At 51.3% G+C, this 27,996-nt stretch overlaps 2 protein-coding genes and 1 long non-coding RNA gene across 17 annotated transcripts in view; 1 reads left to right on the plus strand and 2 right to left on the minus strand.

Moving 5' to 3' along the window:
• The window catches only part of ERGIC3 (ERGIC and golgi 3), a 54,048-nt gene extending 48,864 nt beyond the window's left edge, over nucleotides 1-5,184 (minus strand). For both annotated transcript variants that reach the window (XM_048820034.2, XM_048820033.2), the window contains exon 1: nucleotides 5,026-5,184. In XM_048820034.2, the coding sequence (XP_048675991.1) occupies nucleotides 5,026-5,113 (88 nt within the window). In that variant the 5' untranslated portion in view covers nucleotides 5,114-5,184. The remainder of the gene's footprint in view (nucleotides 1-5,025) is intronic.
• Nucleotides 5,185-5,260: 76 nt separating this feature from the next.
• Nucleotides 5,261-27,926, plus strand: LOC142068829 (uncharacterized). Its single transcript, XR_012664744.1, has 2 exons — nucleotides 5,261-5,317; nucleotides 25,479-27,926. It is a non-coding gene; the product is annotated as an uncharacterized LOC142068829 (long non-coding RNA).
• Nucleotides 25,755-27,996, minus strand: part of CEP250 (centrosomal protein 250) — a 123,282-nt gene continuing 121,040 nt past the window's right edge. For all 14 annotated transcript variants that reach the window (XM_048820053.2, XM_075118867.1, XM_048820052.2 and 11 more), the window contains 3 exons: nucleotides 27,661-27,774; nucleotides 27,476-27,523; nucleotides 25,755-26,851 (listed from right to left, as the gene is read on the minus strand). In XM_048820053.2, the coding sequence (XP_048676010.2) occupies nucleotides 26,558-26,851; nucleotides 27,476-27,523; nucleotides 27,661-27,774 (456 nt within the window). In that variant the 3' untranslated portion in view covers nucleotides 25,755-26,557. The remainder of the gene's footprint in view (nucleotides 26,852-27,475; nucleotides 27,524-27,660; nucleotides 27,775-27,996) is intronic.

Consider the following 27,996-nt stretch of genomic DNA (forward strand, 5'->3'; position numbering starts at 1 on the left):
CCTAATCAGTCCCCTAATAGCCATTGATGGACCTATCCTCCATGAATTTATCTAGTTCTTTTTTTAACCCTGTTACAGTCTTGGCCATCACAACATCCTCTTGTAATGAGTTCCACAGGTTGACTATGTGTTGTGTGAAGAAATACTTCCTTTTATTTGTTTTAAACCTGCTGCCTGTTAATTTCAAAGGGTGACCCCTGGTTCTTGTGTTATGTGAAGGGGGCAAATAACATTTGCTTATTAACTTTCTCCACACCATTCATGATTTTATAGACATTTATCATATTCCCCTTAAACGTCTCTTTTCTAACATGAGCAGTCCCAGTCTTTTTAATCTCTCCTCACATGGAAGCTGTTCCATACCCCTAGTCATTTTGTGGCCCTTCACTGTACTTCTTAAAATTCAAATGTATCTTTTTTGAGATGGGGTGACCAGAACTGCACACAGTATTCAAGATGTGGGCATACCATGGATTTATATAGTGCCATTATGATATTTTCTGTCCCTTTCCTAACAGTTCCTAACATTGTTAGCTGTCAGTGCACACTGAGCACATATTTTCAGAGAACTATCCACAGTGACTCCAAGATCTCTTTCTTGAGTGGTAACAGCTAATTTAGATCCCACCATTTTGTATGTATAGTTGGGAATTATGTTTTCCAATGTGCATAACTTTGCATTTATCAACACTGAATTTCATTTGCCATTTTGTTGCCGTCACCCAATTTTGTGAGATCCTTTTGTAATTCTTTGCAGTCAACTGAGGATTTAACTATCTACAAATGTGATATGTAACTTTGTGAGCTATAGACATTATTCCAACCCATTGCAGAAGGTTACCGAATTTACCCCCAACATCTTAAATCAATGAGGGTAATTACTGCAAATCCTGGGACAGGTAAACAACTCCAGAGAAGTACTAATCTTTGGAAGGTACACAGACTGGTTCAACCCTGATTTAAGAGATCCACGAGACAAAGAAAGAGCTTGTGGCCAGAAGGATCAGCCTGAACTGGCTGAGGTTCCTCTGATCCAAGAACTGACATGAAACTATAACCAAGAGGACAAAACCCTGCTGGAAGGGTGTGAAGGATTGGAACCTGCCAGAGTCTCTGTGTCAGAAGATGGCCCAGTAAACCAGCATGCAATGGAGACTGTTTATTGCTTTATTATGTTTTCTCTGTAATGCTTTTGTCCTAAATAAGTTTATTATGATTTGTGGAAACTATCTGGTCACTGACAACTCTGGCATAGTCCCTGGCAGAGGGGTGTTGGACAAAGGTCAGATCTGCTGTGATAATCACAGCGAATTGAAGGAGGACTGCAATCCTTGATCTGAAGGGACAGGGATGCAGGTCCCTGCCCAGAGAAAGGTGAGGAGACCACAGAGGGGGCAGAGATGCAGTTAATTCTAGAACTGAGAGATGGTGCTCTGGGGACAAATCAGGGTTGTGTAGCAAAGGATGTTGTTGCCTATAGGATCCCTGCTGGAAGGCATGTTCTATTTGTGGGTACCGGGACAGGCAGATCTAGGCCCACACAAAACTAAAGGTCAGCCTCCTCAGCTAAGGGGGAGGAACCGCTACGCCCAAGCCGCGAGTATAGGGGACAACAAAGGAGAAAATGGGAGCGAGGTCAAAGATTAATAATCAAGGAACCAGAAGGGGACATTGAGCAGAGAACCCTCCTCAAAGACATCTAAAGAGTCTGTGGATACTGCTTGGAGGAACTCTACCTTGAGACATGATCAGACAAGGGACCAGAAATAGGCCCCATAGTCACAGAGTACCCCCATCCAGCTTCCTCCTCCTGGAGTGATGGATGGCTATGTTGTGCAGTGCCAGCAGGAGGTTGACAAGGAGGTCCTGAAACTTTGTAGGATCATGGATGGGGTGTGCAAGAATTAGGAAGTATGGGGAAAAGTGCACCTAGACCTCAATAAGTTTCTGGGGGAGCTAGAAGACGGGCTGCAACCTGATGCACTCTACACAGATGTGGACCAGGTTCTCCCTTTCACCACAGAATGGACAGGTACACACCCATGCTCACAGCTCCATGGAGGAGCTGCCAACTAATATTGCTGGTGGATTGTGGAAGCAGAGTAGAGTACAGACTGGCCCACCTTCCTTAGGTGGCAACAGGTCCCACCATTTAGTGTTAGGGTGGGACATAAGAGCAAGGAAGTGGATGGTGTACATGCTTGCACTTCACATGTTCCCTGGGTGCAGTTCAGAGGTGGACTGGCTGGATGTTGTTCAGGCAACTCAGGTGGCTTGTCAGGGGCAGCCAGGGAGGTTCACAGGGCAGGAGCAAAACGAGTTCCAGAGGCGAGTCAGGAGCACCCTCCTGCAAGACCTGCTTGAGGAAAGCAAGAGAAGCAGGAGGTAAGGCCTCTCAGCAGGGAAGTTGGGCAGAGAGCCCAATTTAAGAACAAAGGACTGGAAGGTGCGCAGTGGGGCTTCTAGAGGAAGCTGGGAATTCTCTCACCTGGGAACTGACACAGAGGGTCAAACTGAGAGAGAGACAGAGCCTGAAAATAGGGTTCACTACAGCATGGCTGGGGCTCTGGGCTGAGCAGACTGGACTGTGCTAAGCTTCACTTCTCTGTGCTAACCTAATGCTGTGTGCTAATCCATGCTGTGTGCCAGGGGACTAATAAATCCAACTGGTTTGAAACACTGTTTGAGTGTCCCTCTGAATACTTGGTGAGGTGCATTAATCCCTGCAGAGCGGACAAGTCTCTCCCAGAAGTCCGTCTCGGTTGGACTCGCTGAACAGAGCTCACAGAGGTTCAATCTTAGGAGGCAGTGAGGCCAGGTGTCCTACCCTGAGGGAAGAGTGAGATCCCTGGGGGGTCTGGCACATCAAAGGGGTTCCTCCAAGAGACTGCTCCAAACCTGGGGGTGTAGCACTGATCTTGTGGCTCCATGACACTATCTATTCCCTGAATGAGGCAAGGGTCCTGTGGAAAAAATAGTATGGGATCATGTAATTAAAGACTGTATCACGACATACACCATTGGCAGAGGGAGGAGGATTACGGTTCCATGGTAACCTTAATTCTGATATTTCCTAATTTTGTAGGGCTTGACTTTGCCACTTTAATATTCTTTTAATGGGGCAGTTTTACCTCTATTATGTAAACATATATATTTGCATAAGCAAACCCTCCTGCTTTAGAGCACCAGCCAACAACTGGCAGAACTAGGCAGTAGCTTCCCTATATCATGGTTATTCCATAGTGGCCCATTGGGAGGTTTCTTGTTCTTTTCTCTGAACTAGTTTGTACCGGCCTCTGTAGGAACAGGCTACTCGATCGGCTGGATCACTAGTTTGCTCCAAAATTCTGCACTACAGAAGCCTTACATATGAATACTTGGCTCTCCTATACAGGTCTTTCTTACAGCAAAATGCAGTCTCTTATGACTTACTTAGTTCAAATAGATAAGATGTTTAAGCATGCCTGTGGGACTCCCAGCATCTCATTATGCCTAAAACTCCCAAAATAACACAACTAACAAAAGAACAAGAGCTTACTGAGCCTTGCCTGGAAGGATGATACAGACAGAAGGGAGATAAACACTTTATTTGAAGTTTTAAATCTGAGGTGAGGAGTCAAACATTATGCCCACTGGCCACCTTCACAGTTAAAAGAGGATGCAGCCTCTTCTCTGTCACTGCAAAACAGGATCCAGGCCAGGTTCTGGGGCCAGAATGGCGACTGAACAGCCTCCACCCTACCCCATCCCTCACTGCTGTTGCTGGCTGTGCTGGTACTGGTCAGGTTACTCCTCAAAGCAGGGATGGAAGAAGGAACAGAGAGAACAAGAGGAAAAGAGGAAAATGGGAAAAGGAAGCAGGGAGACAATCAGAAGGAAGGTGTGTGTGAACAATAGAGTGAGGGAATATATGCCAGTCCTGGCCCATTTGTTACCACCTCTGGCCCACAAACTCCAGCTGGAAACATCAGTCTGGCTTTGGGATGATCGGACACTATCTGCCCTATGTCAGGGAGGGATGTTCTGCTTTGTAAGTGATGACAGGGACGGGGAGGCTGGGGCTGTTGTGTTTCTGGGTGGAGGGCTGGGTCCTGCTCTAGGAGGGAGGAGGAGGAGGGGAGGCTGGGACTGTTGTGTTTCTGGGTGGAGGGCTGGGTCCTGCTCTAGGAGGGAGGAGGAGGAGGGGAGGCTGGGACTGTTGTGTTTCTGGGTGGAGGGCTGGGTCCTGCTCTAGGAGGGAGGAGGAGGAGGGGAGGCTGGGACTGTTGTGTTTCTGGGTGGAGGGCTGGGTCCTGCTCTAGGAGGGAGGAGGAGGAGGGGAGGCTGGGGCTGTTGTGTTTCTGGGTGGAGGGCTGGGTCCTGCTCTAGGAGGGAGGAGGAGCAGCGCCTTGGGACCGTTTGTTTGGAGTGGTGTTGATGGTTCTCACCATGCAGGCAGGGAGGTGGCTCTTCTCTTCTTTTTACACGAGCACAGGCCCTTTATTCCAGCTCTGGCAGCGAGGGGCTGCCGTGGGTTGGGTGACAGCTTTCCCCTGCGCACGGGGAAGTTCACCTTGGTGACTATGGAGGTGAAAGACTCAGGGAGGAAGAGAGAAGGAAGTAGCTGGACTTGCAACGACCTATTCCTCAGCCTGAGCGGGAGGGGACCAGGCTGGGGCTGTCGGCCCCCGGAGGAGGGCAAGAACCTCGCGGGGGGTATTTTTTCTCCCACAGCGATCGGGCTGCCAGGGGTTTTCAGCTTGGGCCGCCGCGGGGTGGGGTGAAGGGAAGGGGGGCGTCTGTCGGCGGGGGAAATGGGGGAAATCAGGCGGCTTTTGCAGCCGGCTCCCGGCGGAGGTGAGAGCCCCGCTGAGGAGGCGGATCGAGGCAGAGGCGGCGGCTGAGGGCGGGCACCAGCTGGCGGCCCCTCGGCGAGGGCTGGTCTCGGCGCCGGCCCCGCCGCCCCGGCACTCGCCAGCCCCGCACGGCGACGCATCGCGGCCGCCGCCGTCCCCGCCCCTCCCCGCGCGCGCCCCCGCCCCTCACCGAGCGCGCCCCCGCAGGTCTTGACCCGAAAATCCTCCAGTGTCTTGGGAAACGCATCGAACCGCTTCAGCCTCCACAGCGAGTCCATGGCGGCGGCGGCGACCCCGCGTCCAGCGCCGGCCCCGCCTGCGGGGCGGAGCACTCGGCCCTGTGCCCCGCCCCCGCCGCAGGGCGGCCTGGGAGCCCGCGCGGGGCTGGGTCGGGGCGGAGTGACGTGGGGAGCCGGGGCCGCGCGTGCGCGCGCTCACCTGGGGGTGTTGGGCGCATGCGGGTATCGCCGGGGGGTCATCAGGTGACATGGGGCGTTTGGTGACACTGTCGGTGGGGGTGACATGGGGCGTTTGGTGACACTGTCGGTGGGGGTGACGTGGGGTGACAGAGGGATGTGGAGGTGTTGCGGTGACATGGGGCGTTTGGTGACACTGTCGGTGGGGGTGACGTGGGGTGACAGAGGGATGTGGAGGTGTTGGGGTGACATGGGGCGTTTGGTGACACTGTCGGTGGGGGTGACGTGGGGTGACAGAGGGATGTAGAGGTGTTGCGGTGACATGGGGCGTTTGGTGACACTGTCGGTGGGGGTGAGGTGGGGTGACAGAGGGATATGGAGGTGTTGCGGTGACATGGGGCATTTGGTGACACTGTCAGTGGGGGTGAGGTGGGGTGACAGAGGGATGTGGAGGTGTTGGGGTGACATGGGGCGTTTGGTGACACTGTCGGTGGGGGTGACGTGGGGTGACAGTGGGATATGGAGGTGTTGCGGTGACATGGGGCATTTGGTGACACTGTCAGTGGGGGTGAGGTGGGGTGACAGAGGGATGTGGAGGTGTTGGGGTGACATGGGGCGTTTGGTGACACTGTCGGTGGGGGTGACGTGGGGTGACAGAGGGATGTGGAGGTGTTGGGGTGACATGGGGCGTTTGGTGACACTGTCGGTGGGGGTGAGGTGGGGTGACAGAGGGATGTGGAGGTGTTGGGGTGACATGGGGCGTTTGGTGACACTGTCGGTGGGGGTGAGGTGGGGTGACAGAGGGATGTGGAGGTGTTGCGGTGACATGGGGCGTTTGGTGACACTGTCGGTGGGGGTGACGTGGGGTGACAGAGGGATGTGGAGGTGTTGCGGTGACATGGGGCGTTTGGTGACACTGTCGGTGGGGGTGAGGTGGGGTGACAGAGGGATGTGGAGGTGTTGCGGTGACATGGGGCGTTTGGTGACACTGTCGGTGGGGGTGACGTGGGGTGACAGAGGGATGTGGAGGTGTTGGGGTGACATGGGGCGTTTGGTGACACTGTCGGTGGGGGTGAGGTGGGGTGACAGTGGGATGTGGAGGTGTTGGGGTGACATGGGGCGTTTGGTGACACTGTCGGTGGGGGTGAGGTGGGGTGACAGAGGGATGTGGAGGTGTTGCGGTGACATGGGGCGTTTGGTGACACTGTCGGTGGGGGTGAGGTGGGGTGACAGAGGGATGTGGAGGTGTTGGGGTGACATGGGGTGTTTGGTGACACTGTCGGTGGGGGTGACGTGGGGTGACAGTGGGATATGGAGGTGTTGGGGTGACATGCGGTGTTTGGTGACACTGTCGGTGGGGGTGAGGTGGGGTGACAGAGGGATGTGGAGGTGTTGGGGTGACATGGGGCGTTTGGTGACACTGTCGGTGGGGGTGAGGTGGGGTGACAGAGGGATGTGGAGGTGTTGGGGTAACAAGGGGCGTTTGGTGACACTGTCGGTGGGGGTGACGTGGGGTGACAGAGGGATGTGGAGGTGTTGCGGTGACATGGGGCGTTTGGTGACACTGTCGGTGGGGGTGACGTGGGGTGACAGAGGGATGTGGAGGTGTTGCGGTGACATGGGGCGTTTGGTGACACTGTCGGTAGGGGTGATGTGGGGTGACAGAGGGATGCGGAGGTGTTGGGGTGACATGGGGCGTTTGGTGACACTGTCGGTGGGGGTGAGGTGGGGTGACAGAGGGATGTGGAGGTGTTGCGGTGACATGGGGCGTTTGGTGACACTGTCGGTGGGGGTGACGTGGGGTGACAGAGGGATGTGGAGGTGTTGCGGTGACATGGGGCATTTGGTGACACTGTCAGTGGGGGTGAGGTGGGGTGACAGAGGGATGTGGAGGTGTTGCAGTGACATGGGGCGTTTGGTGACACTGTCGGTGGGGTGAGGTGGGGTGACAGAGGGATGTGGAGGTGTTGGGGTGACATGGGGCGTTTGGTGACACTGTCGGTAGGGGTGACGTGGGGTGACAGAGGGATGTGGAGGTGTTGGGGTGACATGGGGCGTTTGGTGACACTGTCGGTAGGGGTGACGTGGGGTGACAGAGGGATGTGGAGGTGTTGGGGTGACATGGGGCGTTTGGTGACACTGTCGGTGGGGTGAGGTGGGGTGACAGAGGGATGTGGAGGTGTTGGGGTGACATGGGGCGTTTGGTGACACTGTCGGTAGGGGTGACGTGGGGTGACAGAGGGATGTGGAGGTGTTGGGGTGACATGGGGCGTTTGGTGACACTGTCGGTGGGGGTGAGGTGGGGTGACAGAGGGATGTGGAGGTGTTGCGGTGACATGGGGCGTTTGGTGACACTGTCGGTGGGGGTGAGGTGGGGTGACAGAGGGATGTGGAGGTGTTGGGGTGACATGGGGCGTTTGGTGACACTGTCGGTGGGGGTGAGGTGGGGTGACAGAGGGATGTGGAGGTGTTGGGGTGACATGGGGCGTTTGGTGACACTGTCGGTGGGGGTGAGGTGGGGTGACAGAGGGATGTGGAGGTGTTGGGGTGACATGGGGCGTTTGGTGACACTGTCGGTGGGGGTGACATGGGGTGACAGAGGGATGTGGAGGTGTTGGGGTGACATGGGTTGTTTGGTGACACTGTCGGTGGGGGTGAGGTGGGGTGACAGAGGGATGTGGAGGTGTTGGGGTGACATGGGGCGTTTGGTGACACTGTCGGTGGGGGTGAGGTGGGGTGACAGTGGGATGTGGAGGTGTTGGGGTGACATGGGGCGTTTGGTGACACTGTCGGTGGGGGTGAGGTGGGGTGACAGTGGGATGTGGAGGTGTTGGGGTGACATGGGGCGTTTGGTGACACTGTCGGTGGGGGTGAGGTGGGGTGACAGAGGGATGTGGAGGTGTTGGGGTGACATGGGGTGTTTGGTGACACTGTCGGTGGGGGTGACGTGGGGTGACAGTGGGATATGGAGGTGTTGGGGTGACATGCGGTGTTTGGTGACACTGTCGGTGGGGGTGAGGTGGGGTGACAGAGGGATGTGGAGGTGTTGGGGTGACATGGGGCGTTTGGTGACACTGTCGGTGGGGGTGAGGTGGGGTGACAGAGGGATGTGGAGGTGTTGGGGTAACAAGGGGCGTTTGGTGACACTGTCGGTGGGGGTGACGTGGGGTGACAGAGGGATGTGGAGGTGTTGCGGTGACATGGGGCGTTTGGTGACACTGTCGGTGGGGGTGACGTGGGGTGACAGAGGGATGTGGAGGTGTTGCGGTGACATGGGGCGTTTGGTGACACTGTCGGTAGGGGTGATGTGGGGTGACAGAGGGATGCGGAGGTGTTGGGGTGACATGGGGCGTTTGGTGACACTGTCGGTGGGGGTGAGGTGGGGTGACAGAGGGATGTGGAGGTGTTGCGGTGACATGGGGCGTTTGGTGACACTGTCGGTGGGGGTGACGTGGGGTGACAGAGGGATGTGGAGGTGTTGCGGTGACATGGGGCATTTGGTGACACTGTCAGTGGGGGTGAGGTGGGGTGACAGAGGGATGTGGAGGTGTTGCAGTGACATGGGGCGTTTGGTGACACTGTCGGTGGGGTGAGGTGGGGTGACAGAGGGATGTGGAGGTGTTGGGGTGACATGGGGCGTTTGGTGACACTGTCGGTAGGGGTGACGTGGGGTGACAGAGGGATGTGGAGGTGTTGGGGTGACATGGGGCGTTTGGTGACACTGTCGGTAGGGGTGACGTGGGGTGACAGAGGGATGTGGAGGTGTTGGGGTGACATGGGGCGTTTGGTGACACTGTCGGTGGGGTGAGGTGGGGTGACAGAGGGATGTGGAGGTGTTGGGGTGACATGGGGCGTTTGGTGACACTGTCGGTAGGGGTGACGTGGGGTGACAGAGGGATGTGGAGGTGTTGGGGTGACATGGGGCGTTTGGTGACACTGTCGGTGGGGGTGACGTGGGGTAACAGAGGGATGTGGAGGTGTTGGGGTGACATGGGGTGTTTGGTGACACTGTCGGTGGGGGTGACGTGGGGTGACAGTGGGATGTGGAGGTGTTGGGGTGACATGGGGTGTTTGGTGACACTGTCGGTGGGGTGAGGTGGGGTGACAGAGGGATGTGGAGGTGTTGGGGTGACATGGGCGTTTGGTGACACTGTCGGTAGGGGTGACGTGGGGTGACAGAGGGATGTGGAGGTGTTGGGTGACATGGGGCGTTTGGTGACACTGTCAGTGGGGGTGAGGTGGGGTAACAGAGGGATGTGGAGGTGTTGGGGTGACATGGGGCGTTTGGTGACACTGTCGGTAGGGGTGACGTGGGGTGACAGTGGGATGTGGAGGTGTTGGGGTGACAAGGGGCGTTTGGTGACACTGTCGGTGGGGGTGACGTGGGGTGACAGAGGGATGTGGAGGTGTTGGGGTGACATGGGGCGTTTGGTGACACTGTCGGTGGGGGTGATGTGGGGTGACAGAGGGATGTGGAGGTGTTGGGTGACATGGGGCGTTTGGTGACACTGTCAGTGGGGGTGAGGTGGGGTGACAGAGGGATGTGGAGGTGTTGGGGTGACATGGGGTGTTTGGTGACACTGTCGGTGGGGGTGACGTGGGGTGACAGAGGGATGTAGAGGTGTTGCGGTGACATGGGGCGTTTGGTGACACTGTCGGTGGGGGTGATGTGGGGTGACAGAGGGATGTGGAGGTGTTGGGGTGACATGGGGCGTTTGGTGACACTGTCGGTGGGGGTGAGGTGGGGTGACAGAGGGATGTGGAGGTGTTGGGGTGACATGGGGTGTTTGGTGACACTGTCGGTGGGGGTGACGTGGGGTGACAGAAGGATGTGGAGGTGTTGGGGTGACATGGGGCGTTTGGTGACACTCGGTGGGGGTGACGTGGGGTGACAGAGGGATGTGGAGGTGTTGGGGTGACATGGGTTGTTTGGTGACACTGTCGGTGGGGGTGACGTGGGGTGACAGTGGGATGTGGAGGTGTTGGGGTGACATGGGGTGTTTGGTGACACTGTCGGTGGGGGTGAGGTGGGGTGACAGAGGGATGTGGAGGTGTTGGGGTGACATGGGGTGTTTGGTGACACTGTCAGTGGGGGTGAGGTGGGGTGACAGAGGGATGTGGAGGTGTTGCGGTGACATGGGGCGTTTGGTGACACTGTCGGTGGGGGTGAGGTGGGGTGACAGAGGGATGTAGAGGTGTTGGGGTGACATGGGGTGTTTGGTGACACTGTCGGTGGGGGTGAGGTGGGGTGACAGAGGGATGTGGAGGTGTTGGGGTGACATGGGGCGTTTGGTGACACTGTCGGTGGGGGTGAGGTGGGGTGACAGAGGGATGTGGAGGTGTTGGGGTGACATGGGGTGTTTGGTGACACTGTCGGTGGGGGTGAGGTGGGGTAACAGAGGGATGTGGAGGTGTTGCGGTGACATGGGGTGTTTGGTGACACTGTCAGTGGGGGTGACGTGGGGTGACAGAGGGATGTGGAGGTGTTGGGGTGACATTGGGCGTTTGGTGACACTGTCGGTGGGGGTGACTTGGGGTGACAGAGGGATGTGGAGGTGTTGGGGTGACATGGGGCGTTTGGTGACACTGTCGGTGGGGGTGACGTGGGGTAACAGAGGGATGTGGAGGTGTTGCGGTGACATGGGGCGTTTGGTGACACTGTCGGTGGGGGTGATGTGGGGTGACAGAGGGATGTGGAGGTGTTGGGGTGACATGGGTTGTTTGGTGACACTGTCGGTGGGGGTGAGGTGGGGTGACAGAGGGATGCGGAGGTGTTGGGGTGACATGGGGTGTTTGGTGACACTGTCTGTGGGGGTGACGTGGGGTGACAGTGGGATGTGGAGGTGTTGGGGTGACATGGGGCGTTTGGTGACACTGTCGGTGGGGGTGACATGGGGTGACAGAGGGATGTGGAGGTGTTGGGGTGACATGGGGCGTTTGGTGACACTGTCGGTGGGGGTGACGTGGGGTGACAGTGGGATATGGAGGTGTTGGGGTGACATGCGGTGTTTGGTGACACTGTCGGTGGGGGTGACGTGGGGTGACAGAGGGATGTGGAGGTGTTGCGGTGACATGGGGCGTTTGGTGACACTGTCGGTGGGGGTGAGGTGGGGTGACAGAGGGATGTGGAGGTGTTGGGGTGACATGGGGCGTTTGGTGACACTGTCGGTGGGGGTGAGGTGGGGTGACAGAGGGATGTGGAGGTGTTGGGGTGACATGGGGCGTTTGGTGACACTGTCGGTGGGGGTGAGGTGGGGTGACAGAGGGATGTAGAGGTGTTGCGGTGACATGGGGCGTTTGGTGACACTGTCGGTGGGGGTGACGTGGGGTGACAGAGGGATGTGGAGGTGTTGGGGTGACATGGGGCGTTTGGTGACACTGTCGGTGGGGGTGACGTGGGGTGACAGAGGGATGTGGAGGTGTTGGGGTGACATGGGGTGTTTGGTGACACTGTCGGTGGGGGTGACGTGGGGTGACAGAGGGATGTGGAGGTGTTGCGGTGACATGGGGCGTTTGGTGACACTGTCGGTGGGGGTGAGGTGGGGTGACAGAGGGATGTGGAGGTGTTGGGGTGACATGGGGCGTTTGGTGACACTGTCGGTGGGGGTGACGTGGGGTAACAGAGGGATGTGGAGGTGTTGGGGTGACATGGGGCGTTTGGTGACACTGTCGGTGGGGGTGACGTGGAGTGACAGTGGGATGTGGAGGTGTTGGGGTGACATGGGGCGTTTGGTGACACTGTCGGTGGGGGTGACGTGGGGTGACAGAGGGATGTGGAGGTGTTGGGGTGACATGGGGCGTTTGGTGACACTGTCGGTGGGGGTGACGTGGGGTAACAGAGGGATGTGGAGGTGTTGGGGTGACATGGGGTGTTTGGTGACACTGTCGGTGGGGGTGACGTGGGGTGACAGTGGGATGTGGAGGTGTTGGGGTGACATGGGGTGTTTGGTGACACTGTCGGTGGGGTGAGGTGGGGTGACAGAGGGATGTGGAGGTGTTGGGGTGACATGGGCGTTTGGTGACACTGTCGGTAGGGGTGACGTGGGGTGACAGAGGGATGTGGAGGTGTTGGGTGACATGGGGCGTTTGGTGACACTGTCAGTGGGGGTGAGGTGGGGTAACAGAGGGATGTGGAGGTGTTGGGGTGACATGGGGCGTTTGGTGACACTGTCGGTAGGGGTGACGTGGGGTGACAGTGGGATGTGGAGGTGTTGGGGTGACAAGGGGCGTTTGGTGACACTGTCGGTGGGGGTGACGTGGGGTGACAGAGGGATGTGGAGGTGTTGGGGTGACATGGGGCGTTTGGTGACACTGTCGGTGGGGGTGATGTGGGGTGACAGAGGGATGTGGAGGTGTTGGGTGACATGGGGCGTTTGGTGACACTGTCAGTGGGGGTGAGGTGGGGTGACAGAGGGATGTGGAGGTGTTGGGGTGACATGGGGTGTTTGGTGACACTGTCGGTGGGGGTGACGTGGGGTGACAGAGGGATGTAGAGGTGTTGCGGTGACATGGGGCGTTTGGTGACACTGTCGGTGGGGGTGATGTGGGGTGACAGAGGGATGTGGAGGTGTTGGGGTGACATGGGGCGTTTGGTGACACTGTCGGTGGGGGTGAGGTGGGGTGACAGAGGGATGTGGAGGTGTTGGGGTGACATGGGGTGTTTGGTGACACTGTCGGTGGGGGTGACGTGGGGTGACAGAAGGATGTGGAGGTGTTGGGGTGACATGGGGCGTTTGGTGACACTCGGTGGGGGTGACGTGGGGTGACAGAGGGATGTGGAGGTGTTGGGGTGACATGGGTTGTTTGGTGACACTGTCGGTGGGGGTGACGTGGGGTGACAGTGGGATGTGGAGGTGTTGGGGTGACATGGGGTGTTTGGTGACACTGTCGGTGGGGGTGAGGTGGGGTGACAGAGGGATGTGGAGGTGTTGGGGTGACATGGGGTGTTTGGTGACACTGTCAGTGGGGGTGAGGTGGGGTGACAGAGGGATGTGGAGGTGTTGCGGTGACATGGGGCGTTTGGTGACACTGTCGGTGGGGGTGAGGTGGGGTGACAGAGGGATGTAGAGGTGTTGGGGTGACATGGGGTGTTTGGTGACACTGTCGGTGGGGGTGAGGTGGGGTGACAGAGGGATGTGGAGGTGTTGGGGTGACATGGGGCGTTTGGTGACACTGTCGGTGGGGGTGAGGTGGGGTGACAGAGGGATGTGGAGGTGTTGGGGTGACATGGGGTGTTTGGTGACACTGTCGGTGGGGGTGAGGTGGGGTAACAGAGGGATGTGGAGGTGTTGCGGTGACATGGGGTGTTTGGTGACACTGTCAGTGGGGGTGACGTGGGGTGACAGAGGGATGTGGAGGTGTTGGGGTGACATTGGGCGTTTGGTGACACTGTCGGTGGGGGTGACTTGGGGTGACAGAGGGATGTGGAGGTGTTGGGGTGACATGGGGCGTTTGGTGACACTGTCGGTGGGGGTGACGTGGGGTAACAGAGGGATGTGGAGGTGTTGCGGTGACATGGGGCGTTTGGTGACACTGTCGGTGGGGGTGATGTGGGGTGACAGAGGGATGTGGAGGTGTTGGGGTGACATGGGTTGTTTGGTGACACTGTCGGTGGGGGTGAGGTGGGGTGACAGAGGGATGCGGAGGTGTTGGGGTGACATGGGGTGTTTGGTGACACTGTCTGTGGGGGTGACGTGGGGTGACAGTGGGATGTGGAGGTGTTGGGGTGACATGGGGCGTTTGGTGACACTGTCGGTGGGGGTGACATGGGGTGACAGAGGGATGTGGAGGTGTTGGGGTGACATGGGGCGTTTGGTGACACTGTCGGTGGGGGTGACGTGGGGTGACAGTGGGATATGGAGGTGTTGGGGTGACATGCGGTGTTTGGTGACACTGTCGGTGGGGGTGACGTGGGGTGACAGAGGGATGTGGAGGTGTTGCGGTGACATGGGGCGTTTGGTGACACTGTCGGTGGGGGTGAGGTGGGGTGACAGAGGGATGTGGAGGTGTTGGGGTGACATGGGGCGTTTGGTGACACTGTCGGTGGGGGTGAGGTGGGGTGACAGAGGGATGTGGAGGTGTTGGGGTGACATGGGGCGTTTGGTGACACTGTCGGTGGGGGTGAGGTGGGGTGACAGAGGGATGTAGAGGTGTTGCGGTGACATGGGGCGTTTGGTGACACTGTCGGTGGGGGTGACGTGGGGTGACAGAGGGATGTGGAGGTGTTGGGGTGACATGGGGCGTTTGGTGACACTGTCGGTGGGGGTGACGTGGGGTGACAGAGGGATGTGGAGGTGTTGGGGTGACATGGGGTGTTTGGTGACACTGTCGGTGGGGGTGACGTGGGGTGACAGAGGGATGTGGAGGTGTTGCGGTGACATGGGGCGTTTGGTGACACTGTCGGTGGGGGTGAGGTGGGGTGACAGAGGGATGTGGAGGTGTTGGGGTGACATGGGGCGTTTGGTGACACTGTCGGTGGGGGTGACGTGGGGTAACAGAGGGATGTGGAGGTGTTGGGGTGACATGGGGCGTTTGGTGACACTGTCGGTGGGGGTGACGTGGAGTGACAGTGGGATGTGGAGGTGTTGGGGTGACATGGGGCGTTTGGTGACACTGTCGGTGGGGGTGACGTGGGGTGACAGAGGGATGTGGAGGTGTTGGGGTGACAAGGGGCGTTTGGTGACACTGTCGGTGGGGGTGACGTGGGGTAACAGAGGGATGTGGAGGTGTTGGGGTGACATGGGGTGTTTGGTGACACTGTCGGTGGGGGTGACGTGGGGTGACAGTGGGATGTGGAGGTGTTGGGGTGACATGGGTTGTTTGGTGACACTGTCGGTGGGGGTGACGTGGGGTGACAGAGGGATGTGGAGGTGTTGTGGTGACATGGGGTGTTTGGTAACACTGTCGGTGGGGGTGACGTGGGGTGACAGTGGGATGTGGAGGTATTGGGGTGACATTGGGTGTTTGGTGACACTGTCGGTGGGGGTGACATGGGGTGACAGAGGGATGTAGAAGTGTTGGGGTGAGATTGGGGAAGTTGTGGAGTGACATTGGGGCGTCACAGAGTGACATTGTGGGCATTGGGATGTTGTGGGGTGTCATTGGTTGATGAATGGGAAGTTCACAATAAGCTGTTGTGAATCAGTATGTGGTGCTTTTTTCTGGGGAGTGTCTCACTTTACACCTTTACCACTTTGATTCAGATTTTCCTAGTTCATTGTCCTGTAACCCGGATTCCTCAAAGACCCTTTTTGAGTACGTGCATGGCATATTTTCTGGAAAAGCATATTAAAGTGCTAACAGGTGGTTTGATTGTGCCAGGCTGAAGCTGTCAAATTGGAATTTGATGACAAAGAGTATGTGGTGCTGACATTGTCACCAGTTACTTTGTAGGGCTAAAAAGGACAGCCTTGCTATGTGCTCCTTTGGAAGAGGAAAGCACGCTCTCCTGGAGGCCAGGAGTTCAAATTGCCTTTATCATAGAATCATAGAAGATTAGGGTTGGAAGGAACCTCAGGAGGTCATCTAGTCCAACCCCCTGCTCAAAGCAGGACCAACCCCAATTAAATCATCCCAGCCAGGGCTTTGTCAAGCTGGGCCTTAAAAACCTCTAACGAAGGAGATTCCACCACCTCCCTAGGTAACCCATTCCAGTGCTTCACCACCCTCCTAGTGAAAATTTTTTTCCTAATATCCAACCTAAACCTCCCCCACTGCAACTTGAGACCATTACTCCTTGTTCTATCATCTGCCACCACTGAGAATACCCTAGCTCCATCCTCTTTGGAACCCCCCATTCAGGTAGTTGAAGGATGCTATCAAATCCCCCCTCACTCTTCTCTTATGCTAAGTGCCGTTTAAATTCCTATGCAGTTAACTACCCTTGTTTTTGCTAAGGCCATGAACCCCACCAGCAGACAGTGAAGAACCTCTGAATACTCTCCTCACATTGTTTAAATAACTTAGCCGAGAGTTTACGCCTAGAATGCCAGTCTTTCACATGATGAACCCCAAACTTACCGACTGCACCACACTTCCTTTCAGAAAGGAAAACCAAACCTGATTTAGGCAATATCTCTAAGCACTATGAAGAACACACTTCTCTACAGAGACAGGGCTAGAATCCAGGATTACTGATCACCAATATTCTATTGGTGGCTAGTAAACAGTTGTGTAACCCCCGGGAAAGTGTGTCTCAAGTAGAGCTGGTCAGAAAATGGTTTGTATTTGTTTTTTTTGTCCACTGAAAATCCTCATGAAAACAAAGAAAAAATACTTTTCATTGAAATTTTTTTACAGAATATTGTCAGCAAAAAAATCAAACTCCAAAATACTTAGACCAAAAACTGACAATTTAATTGAAAACCAAAATACTTGTATTCTGAAAGGCCACCACAGTGCCTCAATGCTCCCATTCTCCTCTATTACACGAGTTCATTGTTTGGACTACATGGCCTATGCTTTACTATGAGCTATGATATATAAATTACGGTGTGAAGCACCAAAATACATGGTCCACATTTCAGGCATTTGTCATGGATTTCGCTTGTGTAACCCACCAGTCCAAGTGTGTTGTGTCCATTCTTTGTGCCCAGTTCACAGAGGATGTGAGTCTGTGACTACTCTCAGCTCGAGAGCCTGGCTCTTTAGCATAAGCTGTAAAGATTCAGATGTTTAGCCCTGGAGGTTATTGGTTTCAATCACTAGAAAGCGTCAGTTGATTCCTTATTCATGATACCAGCTCCTTATTCCTGGTTCTCAGTTCCTTATTCAAAGGCCAAAATTATTTAAAAATAGATTGCTGTAAGATTAAATTTTAGAAATGTCATCAAATTAACAGTAATGTGATAACATTTAATTTACAAATTCCTTAATTACTAATTAAATAATCAAATATGGAGCTGGGTGCTGGTTGCTTGGTTGTACATGAGAAAATATTTTTTGAGTCACCACAAATGACACATTCCCCGCAACTCTCGGACTGGTCTGAAGGAGCTGTGACATGCCACTTGTTGACCCAAAGCTTTGTTCTTGGGCATTATGCTGCCACATGTCACATCCCCAGCCCACATCCATTTTGTACATGGAGTTTGAATAAGGAGCTGGGGTTTGACTGGCTGTAAGTGACAAAATATATATTGGATCACCCCTGCAGCCTTTATTCTAGTTTGAAGAGATGAGGATATGCCACTCCCAGAGGTAAACCTTTATTTCTGGTCTGACAAATATATTACCCCAATTTTTATTTTGTATTTTCTTTTTTAGTAAACATACAATATGCATGCATAAAATTAACACCCCCCCCAAAATTGACCAATTTGTTGCAAATCCATCTGTAATGTTTTAACAGACATTATATGATTGCTATAAATTAAGAAGTTTAGTGGAATTTTGGGGTTTTTTTAGATGAATTAAGAACAGGACAAATGGCAAAATTTATGAAAACTTGTTTAATTTAGTACAGATGTAAAGCATTGGTTTATGATTAGTGCTGTGTCTTTTGCTCCTTTCATCACAAAAGTAATAATATATTGCTTAGGCACAGTTGTCTCCCAAATAATCATGTTTATTAACTCTATGCAAACATACGAGGCCTAGCTTAATGCGTACTGCTGCTCTGAGTGATTTCTGATGGCTTCTAAAACATAGAAAATAGTGAACATTACTACATGCTCACAAATGGCTTAAATGAATATTACCCTTTTCTGTATGCTACAATTAGTTGAGTCAGCTAGTGTCTTTAGTGTTGCTGAGAACCTCGTAAACAGCAATAAGAAAAGGATCTTAAGAAAAGGATCTTGTGGCATCTTAGAGACTAACAAATTTACTTGAGCATAAGCTTTCATGAGCTACAGCTCACTTCATCGGATGCATTCAGTGGAAAATACAGTGGGGAGATTTTATACACACAGAGAACATGAAACAATGGGTGTTACCATACACACTGTAACTGTAAACAGCAATGTAGATAGTTGAGGGTCACATTTTTTAATCTTTCTGTGATCAGACTTAAGTGCAAGTGTAATTAATAAGATGCCTGGTTCACCATTAATTCAATGATGGGTATGCAGCTGATGTAATCCTTTGCATTTGTTCACTTTGACTATGAAATTGTAAAACAAGTAAATTTGCTATTTATTATCATAAAATATTGTAATTAATTGAGCAATTGTTGCTGCTGTTGTTTGAGGTGATTACTGGTGACACCTAGATTTAAGCATTCCTAAGGATTTGAATGATAAGATCCCATTTTGCACAGAAGGGAAGTTTCTTTATACATTTCTGCGTAGAATTGTGCAAAATTTGGTGCTGCCTTCCTCTCCAGAAGGAGTTTTTTTATGATCTGTAATCCTGACTGAAACAACTACTGTGCAAAACTTCTACATGGAGGGGAAACTTCTACAAAGGTGTGTGTACAGAAAGACCGGTAACAGGCTTTCATAGTAGATTCAAAGATTTCACTGTTTACCCCTTTTCCCAGATCATTTATGAATATGTTGAATAGGACTGGTCCCAGTACAGACCCCTGGGGGACACCACTATTTACCTCTCTCCATTCTGAAAACTGACCATTTATTCCTACCTTTTGTTTCCTATCTTTTAACCAGTTACCAATCCATGAGAGGACCTTCCCTCTTATCCCGTGGCAGCTTACTTTGCTTAAGAACCTTTGGTGAGGGACCTTGTCAAAGGCTTTCTGGAAATCTTAGTACACTATATCCACTGAATCCCCCTTGTCCACATGCCTGTTGACCCCTCAAAGAATTGTAGTAGATTGGTGAGGTATGATTTCCCTTTACAAAAACCCTGTTGACTCTTCCACAACAAATTATGTTCATCTATGTATCTGACAATTTTGTTCTTTACCATAGTTTCAACCAGTTTGCCTGATACTGAATTCAGGCTTATCAGCCTGTAATTGCCGGGGTCACCTCTGGAGCCCTTTTTAAAAATTGGGTCACATTAGCTGTTCTCCAGTCATTTGGTACAGAAGCTGATTTAAATGATAGGTTACAGACTAGTTAGTAGTTCTGCAGTTTCACATTTGAGTTCCTTCAGAACTCTCGGGCGAATACCATCTTGTCCTGGTGACTTATTACTGTTTAATTTATCAACTTGTTCCAAAACCTTCTCTAAAGACACCTCAATCTGGGACAGTTCCTCAGATTTGTCACCTAAAAAGAATGGTTTGAGAATCTCCCTCACATCCTCAGCCATGAAGACTAATGCAAAGAATTCATTCAGTTTCTCTGCCATGGCCTTATCATCCTTGAGTGCTCCTTTAGCATCTCAATCGTCCAGTGGCCCCACAGGTTGTTTAGCAGGCTTCCTGCTTCTGATGTACTTAAAAAAACGTTTGCTATTACTTTTTGCATCTTTGGCTAGCTGTTCAAATTCTTTTTTGGCCTTTCTAATTATATTTTTACACTTCACTTGCCAGAGTTTATGCTCCTTTCTATTTTCCTCATTAGGATTTATCTTCCACTTTTTAAAGGATGCCTTTTTGCCTCTCACTGCTTCTTTTACTTTGCTGTTTAGCCACGGTGGCACTTTTCTGGTTCTCTTACTATGTTTTTTAATTTGGGGGTATACATTTAAGTTGAGCCTCTATTATGGTGTCTTTAAAAAGGCTCTGGCGTAACCTTATACTCTATGGGTTTGTGGGGTTTTTTACCAGTGAAAGAGCCTGACACAGTAATATCCTACTTAACCTCTATTTATTAACAATCACCAAAACAGAATGCAAGTCACATGTGATGCTCACCACTCCCAATAAGACAGATGAACTTTTCTTGATGACCAGTCAGGATCAGGTCATCTGGGGACTCCAGTTTCTGCACAGTGTCATTGGCAGAGTGTTGAGGTCTGGCAGTTCTGATGGGGCTGTGTCCTGGAGCTGGTTCCCAAAGAACTTCCTTTTGGACTCCAGTTTGTATAGTGAAACTTGAATCCTGCTTAGCTTTACCTTAACCAATCATTATACTAACATTTTACTAACCAATCCCAACATACTGTAACAAAATTATCTAACCAGTCCTACACCACCATCTTCATTAATTTACACCTAGCAAAATTAATTATGTTACAGACAGAAACAATTAAAGAACCAGAGACCATACAAACAATAGGGAAGTGGAGACCATAAAGACAAAACAATAAAGAAGTGAGGATTTCACAACCACCACTATTAAGAAGTGATTTCTTGACAGACAGCATGTTATCAAACTAAGTTTTCTTTAACCATCTTAAGATCTGTTTTTTCCTCTGGTGATAGGCCACTAGGACCAGATGTCCTTCTTAACAGCCTGATATTACATTGCTTTAATGTAATTTAGATGGAATGTGAGGATGGGACTTTCTGCTTCTTAGCTAATGGCTGCTGCTCTCTTAATATGGCTGCAGACAAAGGCCTTAGGCTTTAGGCCTTACAATATGGCTACAGGAAAAGGCCTTATCCTTACAACTCTAGTTCACCCATCTTATTATTTAGACTTCTAGCATTGGTATATAAGCCCTTTAAAAACTTGTCACTTTTTAGCTGTTTGCCATTACATGATGTAATTGGATGGGACTTTTTTTCATTTGACTCTTTCTTATCAGATCCTACCTGTATTTTAACATCTTCCATCCTCTCCTCCTTACTAGGACATAGAGAATCTCCATTAATAGATCCTCCTGTAAGGGATGTCTCTGTCCGAACTCTTGTGGTTAGTCATCCGCGGGTGTTGACTCATGTTCCTGTGGTTGGTAGGTGTCATTATGGTCAGAATTTCCCCTTGCACATTTTAAGTTCCCCAAAACTTAGGGGTTGTTACTGTGATGGGTTCCCCCCGGGGTGCCACCTGAAACTGGGGTATGACTGAGCCCGCCTGACCCACCAGCCTGGGCTCCCTTTAAACTGTACTTTTATGACAGGCCCTCAAGCCCCCTCCAATACACATACAGGTAGGGACACATCCAGCTGCAGCTACACACAGATGCTGAGATCAGCTCCACATGGGAAGGCTAAGCTAAGGCACCTCCCAGTTCTTAAGGCTCACACCCCGCACTGGAGTGTAAACCCAAAATTATACCATCTTGCACTGCACAGAGAACTATACAGCATAAGCTCATGAAATTCACCCCCTTCCCTCAATGTGGAGAGGAATATACACAGCTCTCTGACTCAGGTAATGACTTCCGGACACGCTGGCTTTAGACAAAGCAAAAATAAATTTATTAACTACAAAAGACAGATTTTCAGTGATTATAAGGGATAGCAAACAGATCAAAGCAGATTACCTAGCAAATAAAACAAAAATGCAATCTAAGCTTAATATACTAAAGAAATTGGATATGAGTAGCAGATTCTCACCCTAGATGATGTTTAAGCTGGCTGCAGGCTCTTAAAGGAAAGCTGCACTTGCTTGCAGTTTAAAACCCCAAGTATTCCTTTCATAGGCTAGAAATCCCTATCGCTTGGGTCCAGCCCTTCTCCCCAGTTTAGTCCTTGTTTCTCAGGTGTTTCCAAGAGTCTCCTTTGGACAGGGAGTCAGTGAAGAACCACGATGATGTCACTCCCCTGCCTTAAATAGCTTCTGCATATAGTGGGAACCCTTTGTCTCCCCTCTTTGGTCCCATGCCCTGTCAGTGAAAAAACACTTGTATTCCAAGATGGAGTCCAGTACCAGGTGACTTGGTCGCATGCCCCTGTAAGGACACAGCAGGCATGACTCAGAGGTTGTTTGTAGCATCCTTAGCAAGGCTCCTTGGTGGGAGACTAGCATCTTCTAAGACCTATTGTTCTGCCTAATGGCCCTTCCCAGCCAGCCACCTAGACTGATTGCATTCTGCCTAGAGAGCGTTTCCCAGGTGTAAACACATTTGTAATAGAGTGGCAACAGCATGCTTATTGGGTAAGATCTGAGTTGTATATTAACTTGGGTGTGTGGCTGGCCCTTTAGGATCAGAAGAACCTTTTATTTGATGAAATTGGTTTTAAAGAACTACTTGTCTTTAAGTCTAGTGTTTTTGGTGGTGATACACGGACAGGAATTCCTAAGGAAACTGCTTTTCTGACTTCTTGCTAGCCAGTGTGGTGAAACATAATTTTATTTTGTTGCTGGTTTGGTATATCTTGTGGGAGAATAACCACCAGTTCGGGGTGTGTCTGCCTTGTTTCTCAGCAGTTTGTCCTGAATTTGGTATTCTCAGTTGTGACCCACTGAGGCACAGTGACAGTTTGGTATCAAGGTGTTCTGGTACCACCTTTCTGGAATGTGTTTACGTGTGTATTCTTGTGCCTAGCACTACTTAGAAATGTGTGTGTCTGAAATATCAGCCCTGTTCTTGCCATATTCTGTGAGCAGGACTTGCCTCTTGCTTACAACTTAACTTTGCTTTGTATCTACAAAGTTTTGACTACTTTAGCCCAGACCTCAGACCAAGCCTCTGATACATAGGCTTATGTTTCAGGCCCTCTTCTTACTACATTACCCCACTTTATGTCTTTTTATAGGGAGGATGTTTACCCATCACCCCGGAAGAGGATAATGCATGGACTGAATATGACTCAGTGGGTTAAACACTGTTATGTGGTCACCTTACTTTGCCATTTACACATTCATGCCCCATCTGTCCCTTAGTCTGCACATTCCCTCGCACGACCAATGGACAGATTTTATTTTCCAATTGCACGTCTAGTCTAGGGTGACCAGACAGCAAGTGTGAAAAATCAGGACCCGGGGGGGGAAGGGTAATAGGAGCCTATATAAGAAAAAGACCCCAAAATCGGGACTGTCCCTATAAAATCGGGACATCTGGTCACCTTAGTCTAGTCCCTTATGGTGGGCCTGGGAATGTTAGGCCTGGGACTTTGATTGAGGAATGTAGTTTTGTGATTGAGCCTTGGGGGCAATCCCAGATAACAAATGTATATGGATCATATGGATATGGTATTTGTATTGTATATGGGTATATATGTACAATAGTTATGTGTACATATGACACCACTTCATAGCCAAGCATAACAATTCTTTTCCAATCTGGTGTTGTAGTCTGGCACTTTTACTTTGGTACCACAGATAGCAACACACTGCTCATCGGGCAATTACAGTTATCACCTGTGTTATGATTGGTAGGAGGCTGTGTTTTGAAATACGGGGACAGGTATTGTTATAGTGTGCCCCACGGTGCTATGTATATGAGGCGTAAAACAGAAATTTGGAGTGGTGACATTACAAATGAGGCCTTTATATATAACTATTTTGTAATTAGTTACTACACAGTACTGCCCATTCATGCTACAGGTTACCCTTACTGCTGGCTGTCACCCTCCAGTAAGCTTTGCTGGGCAGGAAACAAGAGCAGCTAGCCTCTGTTTTATTGGTTGCATTGCTCTGTGATACACCAGCAGCTGACATGGAGTTAGTTGTTTCTTATGGATGCTGTCTTTCCGGTAACCTACTGAATGGACAGTAACCAATTTATTAAATGTTGCTGTGTCAGCATTTAGTATTGGTACCCAGACACTGAACAAGATTGTTCTGAATAAAATGGGCCTTACTTAAGATGCAGGTTTCAGAGGAACAGCCGTGTTAGTCTGTATTCGCAAAAAGAAAAGGAGTACTTGTGGCACCTTAGAGACTAACCAATTTATTTGTTAAGCTCATGCTCAAATAAATTGGTTAGTCTCTAAGGTGCCACAAGTACTCCTTTTCTTTTTACTTAAGATGCAGTGTCACGGACCCCAAAGTGTCCCTGGTACTACCAGGGAATTTGGTCACCCAATTTGTAGTTACTGTGTAACTTAATTTCTTTATCAATTTGTTTTTTCTTTGCCTTCATGTTGTTTGCTGCCATTCGTTCGTTGATTTTTACCTGTGTGTTACACAGTTTAGCCATGGTATGCACGTTGTAAATGATGTACAGCACTAACACAATACAGCAGGACTACCGTTGCTTTTACAGGGTAGCCAAGTTTAAATGAACTGAAAGGGATTTCTAGCTGATTACCAACATCATGTCCATAGATGGTAGATTGAGGTGTATTTGACCAGCTTTATATTTATACAGCACTTCATTTTTCTTTCCTTGATGCTTGGGGGTTCCTTCCTTCACTGTATACAGAGATCTTCTGGTGTCTTTGTGCTGTGACATTTTCTGGCGTCTTTGGTCTGTGGGATGCAACCGTAAGCAGCTTAAGTTAGTTAACATCATACATTTTTTTGTTTGTTTTACATTTTTTTTTGTTTCTAGTAACTCAAATTTCATACACAGATTAATGAAGTGTGTTTACAATGTAATAGGGACCAAGTCTTTTATAACACAAGCTATAATTTTGCAATTGGTGTGTACACATTCATTTTTACTTGAGCTGCATTACTAATATTTTATACTAAATGTAATACTTACCTGCTGGAATAGATACTCATAATCTTCTGTGAGAAGGTGAATTGCTTTCCCTTGCTGAGCACTCTGTTTTAGCAAAAGAGTTGTTAACAGAATTTTTACCAAGCTTTTTAGAATTAATTTGCTTGTGATACCAATTCCATTTTTAACTGTTTAGAAGTGCAAGCTTTAACAACCACTACTTCCCAAGCACATAAAAGAAAAGTGTATAAAATTAAACCAAAATAAATGTTAAATGCAAGTCTATGCAAACACTTTAAGAAAATGCACCAACTCGCTACTCTCCCACAGGGCAACAGCCATCATCTTTGACCAAATCTAAGTGTTCATTTAAAGAGTAAGCTTGTCGCTCCAGGGGTTATGAAAAACCTTCCAAACTGAACAGGATTCCAGGGCTGAGCTGTCTTCCCCAGGGTCTGGCTACATGGGAGTGTTGTACCACTGTAACTAGGTACCAAGGGACGCCACTCCCCATGTATGCACTCAGTTATATTGGCATAAAGGTGCTGTATAGCTGTTCCCATACAGGAAGGGCAATAGCTGTGTCAGTATAATTATACCCACACTTGGGCTTGTATCAGTATACCTATCTTCGTAAAAATCATCTCCCAGCCAATCGTTATACTGGTGTAACTCTCAGGTGGAGCCCAGACCTTGCTGCCACTGCTCCTCAGAGCTTCTACAAATTGCACCAGAGAGTCTGGGCAGTTTCCAGCCGCTATCTGCCATTTCCACCCCAGCTCTCTACCTGCTTTTGAAGCTCTGTGTTTTGGATTATTTTCCAGAGGTGCCTTAGCTGCCTTTTCCCATGCTGAGTTTGTTGTATTCCCTCCTGCAGCACAGGCACCAAACAGCTGGCTTGCAGTGGGGAGCAGGGCAGGGAACGTGCTGGGGAAGAGATTTCCAGGGGCTGTCCCCTTCTGCCCAGCTTCCTCACAGCTCAGCCAGGCACAACGCAAACTGCACAAGGAAGAGGTCCATTGCAGGACAGCGCCCATCTCTTGGCACTGAAGTGCAGGTCAGGAAGAGAAAGCCCCAAGGATGTTTTTAGAACTGGAGCCACATGGAAGGAAGTTTTTGATAGAGGGAAAAGACAAAACAAGGGAAAATAATCCTCTTTCATAGGGAATAACTTTATTGTAAAAGCTGAAATACAGATCCCGCTGGAGCTCTCACTGAAAGGGAAACCGTACAAAGTCATTTGGAAGCAGCTCTCCCAGCAGCAGGAGAGCAATCTCTGGGGGCACCTTGTAACAGCAACATTCCTGGGGCAGGCAGCAATCACGCTTCAGAAAAGGAGAATTCCACCAATCCGCTGCTGCCAGTCAACCCGAGAGCCTTTATCCAGCTCGCCTCAAATCTCTGAGCCCTGCCCAGGCCAGCTCCAGTCTCTGATCCCCTACCACAGTCCTGCTGGAAAGTTTCCATGGTGAACACTGCTGCCTATAGTGTTTCCATGAGCACTATTGCCCACCCTGCCCCAGGTCTCAACTTTGACACAACCCCACACCCCTGAATTCACTCCCTGCAGCAGGTCTCTGCACACTCTAGGGACATTCCCCAGGATACACAGGCTGTGAAGAAGGGGGAATACCCATGTTCTTATTGGTTCCATCCTCCCATGTGCAACAACCAACCATGTGGTTCAGAGTTCCTGAGGATTGGTATTCAGATGGGGCTACGAGAAGTCACGGCCACATTAACGGACAGGCTGGACCCTGAGGAGGTCTGGCCCATGAAAATGGAAGGAATGGCTCTTGAAGGGACAATCACCACCTTTTCCACTACCACGTATGACTCTTCTGCAAGGTGGGCAAGAGTCTATTGTCCATGGTACCTTTGAAAATGGCATTGCCAAACCACACAGAGGGTTGGACCTTGCTCTGGCTGTGACCCATTTGCTGAACGCTGATCCTGCTACCTCAACTCATTCCGCTGGGCTGCTCTGGGAGTGGAACTCAGAGGGTGTTTCTCAGGAGATTGGCCATCCCACCCTAGAGCCACCAAGGCCAAGCTGTGGTTCAGGGATTCATCCAACTTCTGCGTTTCTGCTTCTAGAACAGCAGCCTTGGGCTCCCTGGCCACAGCTGCTAAGGAGTGAGAGAGCTCCTGGTGTAGGCCCGACAGCTCCTGGCTGGTCTTTGCACAGCACTTGATGTAGTCCTGCTTGTGCTTCCGCTCCAGCACCAGCTGTGTTTGCAGAAGAGACACCTGAAGGAAGAGGACCAGGCTGAGCTCAAGGGGCCAAAGAAAAGAAGTGACTTGCCTGGCATTCTGCTTCTCTCAAGATCCCACCCCAGTGCCATCAGTTCTCCAACAGTCATGCCCCACCCGACTTGGCACCCCAGGGCTACCAGCCCCTTCACAGCTGTGCCCCACCTCACCCAGTGCCCCAGTGCTACCAGATTCCTCATAGCCCCCTGCCCGGCCTGGCATCCCAGTGCTACCAATCCTACACGCCCTCGGCACCCCAATGCCACACCCCACCCCGCTCAGCACCCCAATGCTACAACCCCCTCCCAGCTGTGCCCCCACCTGGTGCCTCAGCACTGCAAGCCCCATCACAGCCACACATTACTCGGGCTGGGATTGCAGTGCTATAAGTGCTCTCAAAGCTCTGCCCGGCCTGGCGCTGAGATCCCATCACAGCTGCTTCTTCCCTCACCTGCCCTGGGCCCTAGCACTACCAGCCCCCTCACAGCCAGGGCTGGCCCAGTGCTACAAGCCCCCTCAGAATCAGGCCCCTCCCAGGTCCCCATTCCTAGGAGTTTCCACACAGCTGTGCCCCACTGGTGCAGATATGACCATCTAGATGAGAGGTTTTCTACTCCTAACCTGCTTCTGCAACTCGGCGAGTTGCCTACAGAGAGTCCGGGCCTCCTCCTGGGAAGAAAATGCAGAGAGAGAGAGAGAGAGAGAGAGAAGGCCTTTAGTCCTCAGTCTGCTTAGGGCAGGACTAGACCAGAGCAGGGTGGAACTCTGCTAGGGTCACATGCTCAGGCTCCCCTCCCTGTCCAGACCTGTCCTGAAGTCGGTGCCTTATTCTGCCCAGAGTCAGACACGGGAAGTCCACAGGCATCTGGCAGTGAGAAGCCAGCACGGTCCCTCTTCAGCCTCTTCCGCTCACGCTCCACCTGCACACAGGACACAGAGAAAGGGTCACAGCAGACTGCCAGGGAGCAAGGAGCTAATAACCTGGGCTACCAGGTGGGCAGAGAAGTTGTATCCGATGAAGTGAGCTGTAGCTCACGAAAGCTCATGCTCAAATAAATTGGTTAGTCTCTAAGGTGCCACAAGTCCTCCTTTTCTTTTTATGGATACAGACTAACACGGCTGCTACTCTGAATTCTTCGCTC

This window comes from Caretta caretta, chromosome 13 (genome assembly GCF_965140235.1).
Source record: "Caretta caretta isolate rCarCar2 chromosome 13, rCarCar1.hap1, whole genome shotgun sequence".
Lineage (NCBI taxonomy): Eukaryota > Metazoa > Chordata > Testudines > Cheloniidae > Caretta > Caretta caretta.